An 8,196-nucleotide genomic window follows, 5' to 3' on the forward strand; every position below is an offset into this window, starting at 1 on the left:
ATTAGGAAAATCATGAACCAACAGGAATGTGAGGATGTCAGGAGAAAAAAGAGGAAAAGCAGACTGAGAAAGCGCAGAATCAGACATTTGTCATAAGTTGGTAATCAGACAGAGGCATGGTGGTGTTTAACGGGCTGCAAAAAATCTAAATTGTTTTCCAATTATAAAGCACGGTAAACTAACTCATTTCAAGAATAGTTATTGTGCATTATTATATTTCCTAATTTAGTTTAAAGTGCATTAGGGTGCTGTGATATTTTTGTGCACATTTTTTATGTTTTGGACAGCATTTGGGTCTCATCTGTACTCAGGATCCTCTCTAGGAAAACATTTTGAAAATCTGGGAAATGTGAGTGTTAAATTCAAGGCACTCGAGGAGAACAGACGCTTCCCTCTTTCGCTCCCTTATCTTTTTTCCCCAAGGCTCTTTGTCCTGTCTGCCCACAGAGCGCTTCTCTGCATTTCTTCTGAAAAACTCTATTTTTTACTAACCATGGATTTGATAAACTGGTCATTCAATGTGATCGACAAGATTTTTTCAACAATGAGAACGGAGCAGGGGGCTCCCACATGTCCACAGGGGACACACCCGGTGGGGCATATTTTGGATTCCTGGAAGGAGTGGAAGATCGTATGCCTCAGCCAGCTGTCCATTGAGGATGTCGAAGACGTGTGGATATTCAGCCTGATGATCGCTGGATTTCTCCTGATTGGTGTGGGAGGATATCTGGTTTTCTGGAAATTTGGGAAGACGGGAGCAATTGGAGGGCGACCCGCACCCACGGAAAGCACCGTCCGTGTGGAGACCTCACAGACTGGGACGTTACTCGAGGTGAATCGTAAGCTGGACAATGTTCTAGCTGCGATACCGGTGTTAGTGCGCAAAATGGATGTCATCTCGGAGAGGGTCACCGGACGTATGGATAGGTTAAAAAACGCAAAATTGGCTTCACTGAAGGACTGGAATGATCAGTTTAAAGACTGAAGGCAGAGAGGAAAATTATCTCAGCCTGACCCAAACAAATTCTTGTTATCTGAATCTGACGCCCTGGTAGCCTTGAGCGGCGAGCAACAAACCCCCACGAAGGAATGCAGACAGATGCTGTGAAAACCCGACCTACAGCAGATGAGCGCCGTAGATGGCTGCTCTCGCTGGGGAAAACAGGATCTCAGCCCCCCCCCCACACACACACACACACACACACACACCTTCCTATTGGAGTCTCATGTTATGTTGTGTTGTCTGAAGTCTGTTGCATATCGGTTGACGTGTTGTTGTTGTTTTTTTGCAGAGCAAAGCTGCCCCCCTGGTAGGAGGGTAACTCTGAAGTGCCTCTTTTCCCCCTCCACCTGAACCAATCCTCATGTAACCCTCTTATAAATGGTAAAATGGTAAATGGCCTGTATTTGATATAGCGCCTTCTAGAGTCCTGGAACCCCCCAAGGCGCTTTACAACACAATCAGTCATTCACCCATTCACACACTGGTGGGGATGAGCTACGATGTAGCCACAGCTGCTCTGGGGCGCACTGACAGAGGTGAGGCTGCCGAGCACTGGTGCCACCGGTCCCTCCGACCACCACCAGCAGGCAACATGGGTTAAGTGTCTTGCCCAAGGACACAACGACAGCGACAGACTGAGCGGGGCTCAAGCCTGCAACCTTCCGATTACGGGGCGAGCGCTTAACTCCTTTTCTCTATTAAGGTAGCGCGACTCGGGTGGTGAATGGCCACAGTCACCAATTCTTGTCATGTGTCTTGCCAATGTATGTCTGATCTCTGAATTGTGTGTACTGAAACTCTAATTTCCATCTTGGATTAACAAAGTATTGATTGATTGATTGATAGATTGATTGATTGATTGATTGATTGATTGATTGATTGATTGATTGGTTAAATTAACAAGGGATTGATGAGGTAGTGATAAGTTGCAAACTTTCAGTCCTGCAAATTCCTGTCTTTTTATCCCAAGGAGGGGCTAGGATTAGATCCGCTTCTCCTCCACATCAAGAGGAGCCTGCTGAGGTGGCTCGGGCATCTGGTTAGGACGCCTCTCTGGTTAGGTTTTCCAGGCACGTCCAAGTGGCAGGAGACCCAAAGGAAGACCCAGGACATGCTGGAGGGACTATGTTTCTCATCTGGCCAGGGAATGCCTTGGGATTTACCCAAAGGAGCTGGTCCAAGTGGCTGGGGAAAGGGAACTCTGGGCCTCTCTGTTTAGGCTGCTCCTGCTGTGACTGGATAAGTGGAAGACAGTGGATGGATGGATGGATGGATGGATGGATGGATGGATGGATGGATGTTCTACTATGTTTCCTTTTTTCTCTTTTGTGGCTCAAGGATAATCTTTCTTTAGAGCAACTACACATGTGCAGCAGCAAAGAACTTGGGGTCTCCCCACAGCGGGATGTAGAAAACTTTCAAGGGAAGGTGACAAGGTGGGTCACATCCATGTGTGAGAACCATCTCTGGTGATAAAGAGGAGCAGTGGTGCTGCTCCGTTCTCCCTGTGGATACTATAACTCACTTTAACTTAAACACTGAGACCAGCAACTTACCAGAGAAAGGTCATTTCCTTTCATAACTGCTGATGAAGCCCTGATGAATCAGTCCATCGCTCACTCCATCCTACCATCACTTACAAACAAGTCAAGACATTTAGACTCCATTTGAGATAGCATTCCATATAGTAGTGAATTGTCCCAGTGCACACTGATGGCCGTAAGTTGAAAAACCCAACAAAACCACATCTACAGAAAGCAAAAATGAGACATAGATTCCCAAACCAAACACCAGCTTCTCCATACCAATGCCTTTAGATCTTGTTCATGAACACCAGAACCAGAATCAGCCGGCATTGGAGACTCATCCATCCCATTGCCCTGGCCAACGGACTTACTGGAAACAACCAAAGCAATTTACTCAGCTCACATCCTCACTCACCCTACAGGAGAGCCTTAAAAGCTTCCTTCTACTGCCCGAAAATATCTCTATTACACTCTTCTCCGTGACTTCTCAAAAGTTCCCCCATGCCTCGGCTACTTCAGGGGTCGTCTTGAAAAGCCAAGTCGTAAAGATTTCCTTCTTCACATCAACGCTGCTGGTGTCAGCCAACAGTTCCCCTGGTTGCAGCTATGAGAGACATCTAAAATGGTCTGGCTCCTTTGAGCTGTATTTACGATAAAACTTCTGAACATTTCTAAAGGGTTAGATAATTACAGTTGTTATTATAATTACAGTTGTTATTTCTTTAGTTTGTACAAATAATTGCCACCATTAAAAAAATCCTCTAGCAATAAGTGATTTTCTGTCAGCGTTGCGCTGAGGTATTCATCCTTTGTCAGTATCGATGTAACATCTGAACTGTTAAACATTAGCACTGAGTTAGCGTACCTACCCCCACCGCCCAGGAGAGGTGGACTTTAGTCATTAGTCATCAGCACCCCGATGTTATGAGCGGCGGTTTTTAGTTATTCTTTGTTTATGAGCGGCGGTTTTTAGTTATTCTTTGTTTCTTTGTGTGAGTTTCTTCCTGCATTCCTCTGTTTACAGTCTGAGTTTGGTTTTGTTTATAGACTTCCTGCCACAGCAGTGTCTTCTGGTTAATTGTCAATAAAGCACGTTTTACCTGTTTGCCTCCTGAGTTTTGAGTCTGGGTAAGAATTTTTAATTAGAAACATTGTGACTATCTTTAAACCTCTTCCATGCTGGACTTAGCGGTTTGTGAGTGAGTTTGAATTGCAGTCACATTGTCTTCAGCAGCAATGAAGACAATTTAGGGTGCAACTGAAGCGTTCCACGTCTTTGTAAAATGTAAAATAGTTATCTACCACACATCCATATCCAAACAAAGCTACATTTGAACTATTTTATAAGGTTATGAAAAGTAAAAAGAAATGATGTGGGTGCTGTCTGGATTTCCTGGTCATAACAGGGCAGCAAGCGCTTCATTATGTATGTTTATGTCTCACAATTGATTGCACGCCACTAAAAACTAAACAATGAGGTGGGGATTATAAAGTCCTGAAAAACAGGATTGGGTAAAAGGAACAGAATTAAGGAAGGATGTAAGAACAAACTGGCACCAAAGGCTCGGTTTTTGTCTGTCTTGGCTGTCAGCTTCAAAATAGAATAGAAGTGCTGCACCATTGTGCAGCTCAAAAAATTATGACTGTCAGGTTGATTGGTCTCTCTAAATTCAAGTTCAAGTTTATTTATACGTTTATATTATATTATATATATATATATTTATAATCAACACAAGAACTCCCTCACAATAGTGAATAACAACTGATCAGTGGTAGAAATAAGGGGCATTCAGAGTAGTTTCTGCTCATTAGCTGATAAAATTGACTCTCCCATATTCCAGTCAGAATTGACAAAGCTCCTCGGATGAGAAGCGAAACATCTTCAATAGACCAAAGAAGTCCAGTTGCCTTTATTTGAACCCTTGTGAATTTATTTGTAAAGCACATTCACATGGACCAAGGGACAAACAAACATCACAAATTAGCACAATCTGATTAAAAATAAATAAATAAATACAATGAAATCAAAACATAGAAAACATTTAAAAGCATTTAAAAGAGATCAAGAAAAAACCCCATAAAGGTTGGGACCAGCACACGAGCAACAACCGCCACTTACCACAGCTCATTGTGAGCAAACGCCAAAGGATAAAAATGTGTTTTCAGACAACTCTTCAAATTTTTGAACGAAGGAGCCTGCTTCACAGTTGCAGGCAACTCATTCCAGAGCTTTAGCCCCAGTACTGAAAATGCACAACTCCCTCTTGATCTGAGTCTGTGCTTGGGCGACGCCAACAATCCCAGCTACACTGACTGAAAGGGCTGCATCCGAATGCATGGGTGAATCAGATCTGACAAATACCGCTGAGCCAACCCATTCAAATTTTTTAAAACAAAAAACACACTCACGTCTAAATTATCCTTAGGTGTGTGTGTGAGCTTATCTGTTGTTTGTCACGTGTGTCTCTACGTTGACTGGCAATCTGTTTAGGGTGTACCCCGCCTGTTTATCCAGAGACAGCTGGAGATAGGCACAGGCCCCCCACGACCCTGTGTAGATAAGTGGGTACAGAAAAAATGAATGGGTGGACTGAGAAGGCTAATATATATATATATATATATATATATATATATATATATATATATAAATCACTATCCTTATCAATCATTAATGTTCTCTGGCACTTTTGAGATTTGAAAAAATCAGAAGGTTATTTTTTTTATTTTGAAGATTTATTTTTAAAATCAGAGCATATCAAGCATTCAAACTGTTTCGGATTAATAAAATATGTTTATTTTAACTTAAAATCCTCACGCATAACAGGAGAACTGTGGACTCATGAGGCAAAAATGTAACTTTTTGTAAGGAATGTGTCCTGTTAGATGTGAACTAAAACCAAATTACATTCCTGAACATGGATACCAACAGTCAAACATGGTGGAGGTAATGTGATGATCTGGGGCTGCATCGCTGGTTCAGGACTTTCATGGTTTGCTGTAATTAATGGGAATTCTACTCTCTGCCAAAAAATCCTGAAAGAGAATGTCCATCCATCATTTTAAGTCCCTTTAAGCTCAATCACATTTAGTCTGGACATCAGGACAGTGAAAGGACACCAGCAGGCCCACATCTGAATGGCTCAAAAAATCAGAAGGAAAGTTTCAGTGTGGCCTAGTCAGTTAAAAGGTTCTTTCATGATACTAAACATGTAAGTCATGCTGGAAAAATCTTCAGTGTGGCTGAATTAGACATGTATGCCCATAGCCTGCTGGAGATAGGCACACACACACACACACACACACACACACACACCAGTGTTTCAGATTCCACAGAGGTGGCTATTGGAATAAACTTTGAAAAAGTCTTTGAGTGGCCCAGCTTCAGGTTATTTTGAATTTATAACATCTGTGAAGCTTCTGACTATTTATATAAGTAGGACATATTTTATTTTGTTAATCCACACAAAACCACTTATTGGGGGTTTTATTTGTCATTCAAGAGAGTTTCAATTTGCTTTGGTGAAAAGATAACAATTTCAATTAAATTTTAGATTTTTTCAAACATACAAAACCCTTTTCTAATGTAACAGGGAGGTGTCTGAGTTTGATTCTGCATTATGTTCATATTTATTAGGTGTTTGAAAATATTTCATGTCTCCTTTAGATGGCAGCAAAGATCTATTGCACTTCACACAGAAATTAAAGCAAATGAAAACATATATCTACTTACAAACGGGTATGAAGGAGGACAAGAGTCAGCTTTATTGTCTGATCACATTTTTTTATTAGAAATGTGAATTTATAAGCTAATTTTAATAAATGTGAAAGTCAAACCACGTCTCATCGTGTCACAAAGACTCTGATCTTTTAACATCTACTTAATTAATGCTGTTGTCACATGGAGACGGTGTTGTTCCTGACTCAGTTGGAGTTGGAATCTGTGGACATAGGAACAGAGTTTGTTAGAGCAAAAGGCTAAAACATTTAGATCTTTGTTTATCATTTAGACTGACTCACCTGAGTGTCCACACCAGCCTTCACAGCCTCTGCAGATTTCATGATCTGGCGCTGAGGATAAAAAATAAAGACATTTTTAAGCCAGTTTCATTTTCTTCTGTTGTCCAGATAGTTCTGTTTAAAATATCTTACCCTGAATCTCCTGAGGGGGTCAGGCTGAACTGGAAGCTGCTGTTGCCCAACTCCACCTGCCATCCCCTAAACAAAGGTAACAAGCCTCATCTTGTTGTTTGTTGTTTGTTATGGAATTTCTGTCCTTTAGTGATTTGGTTATTTATATTTACCATCTGAGCCTGTGGTTGCATGGCTCCCCCTGCCATCCCACCTGCCATTCCACCTGCCATCCCACCTGCCATCCCACCTGCCATCCCACCTGCCATCCCACCTGCCATCCCCTAAACAAAGAAAACAAACTTATTTTAGATGATTTTTTTACCAAAAAAAATCTAAAAAGAAGAGTAGAAATAAGCTGATACCAGAGGTTGCTGCTGCATTGGTCCACCTGCCATAGCCTGGACAAAGACAAAAATATTTTCATGATAGTCATTTTTCTGGAAAAGCTTCCAGGAATTAAAGTGAAGCTGTTAGAGAGGTGAGTGGTTACCATTAGAGGTTGCTGCTGCATTGGTCCACCTGCCATCCCCTAAACAAAATAAAACACCAGATCAGCTGGTTGTGTTGATTTCTGACATGCTAACAGGAACTAACGTGAAAGAGGTGGTTACCATCTGAGGCTGCTGATTCATTTGAGCCATTTGGGGAACACCAAAAACAGGAACCTGGAACTATACAAGAAAAGACGCTTTTGTTTAGGATATAAATGAACGTTGCAAGTTTTATGTTGCCACAGATAAAGTAACACAAACCGGATTGACTGCAGCAGGGAAGACATTAGCAACAGGAGCTCGAAGCGCAAAAGGAGGAAGTCCAGGAACAAACTGTAAAAACACATTGGAGAAGGATGTCATCTCATTTCCTTTGAATAAACTCCAAACAACCCGAGAAACTCACCTGAGCTAACTGGGGCTGGCCAAGAAGACCTACTCCTCCACCGGCGACCAAAGATGGGTTCAGACCACCAGCTATCATCCCATTGAGCATCCCAGCATTCATCGCAGCCAACAGCCTTGCTGTCTGCAAGAACAAGATGTCTTCTCTTACTCTGATCTAATTAAAACCATTGTTCAAACATGAGACATTCACAGGTTGTTTCTCACCTTGCCCGCATTGACCTGCAATGAATGAGGAGACGATGCGTTAAAAGATAGCTCTGTCTAGTGGCGTAGATACATCAGATACAGATGGTACTCACACAGGAGATGGATGCCACAAACGCCGTGAAGAGAAGGAACTTCATTTTGCAGCGCAAAGCCTGTAAAAGGTGTTCTTTCCACAAATGTCAGAAGATCTGTACCTCTGTGCATTTACAGCACCTTTTTATCAGCCCCAGAGATTATTTAGAGCCAATTAGAGATGAGAACAGACTTGTCACCTGTGTGTCATGGGAATGTGTAAATATGACATATTCGTTTTGAACAAAAGATTTGTAAAGATCTGTAAAGCTGACATTTAAAAAAAACACATTCAGGCCTTTCTCATTGTTCTCAAGATGACCTCAAATAAATAAGTGAGTGATTCAGCCCCTGGGGA

General features: G+C 41.9%; 1 protein-coding gene across 1 annotated transcript; it reads right to left on the minus strand.

Moving 5' to 3' along the window:
• Positions 1-6,299: 6,299 nt before the first annotated feature.
• On the minus strand, positions 6,300-7,961 carry scpp9 (secretory calcium-binding phosphoprotein 9). Its single transcript, XM_015943833.3, has 11 exons — positions 7,859-7,961; positions 7,764-7,778; positions 7,558-7,680; positions 7,413-7,484; positions 7,272-7,331; positions 7,151-7,189; positions 7,023-7,058; positions 6,831-6,941; positions 6,679-6,744; positions 6,547-6,597; positions 6,300-6,467 (listed from the first exon to the last, which is right to left on the minus strand). Exons 1-11 carry the CDS (start codon positions 7,901-7,903, stop codon positions 6,408-6,410), a joined length of 678 nt encoding a protein of 225 aa, XP_015799319.1. The 5' UTR covers positions 7,904-7,961; the 3' UTR covers positions 6,300-6,407.
• Positions 7,962-8,196: the final 235 nt, after the last annotated feature.

Source organism: Nothobranchius furzeri, chromosome 6, assembly GCF_043380555.1.
Source record: "Nothobranchius furzeri strain GRZ-AD chromosome 6, NfurGRZ-RIMD1, whole genome shotgun sequence".
Taxonomy (NCBI): domain Eukaryota; kingdom Metazoa; phylum Chordata; class Actinopteri; order Cyprinodontiformes; family Nothobranchiidae; genus Nothobranchius; species Nothobranchius furzeri.

What these genes read in the sequence shown, in the direction of transcription:
- scpp9 (XM_015943833.3), bottom strand. Translation starts at nt 7,903, where the DNA reads ATGAAGTTCCTTCTCTTCACGGCGTTTGTGGCATCCATCTCCTGT. An exon ending in GCCAGCCCCAGTTAGCTCAG is followed by an intron (nt 7,485 to 7,557) that starts GTGAGTTTCTCG and finishes GTGTTTTTACAG; the next exon opens with TTTGTTCCTGGACTTCCTCC. An exon ending in TGCAGCAGCAACCTCTAATG is followed by an intron (nt 7,059 to 7,150) that starts GTAACCACTCAC and finishes GTCTTTGTCCAG; the next exon opens with GCTATGGCAGGTGGACCAAT.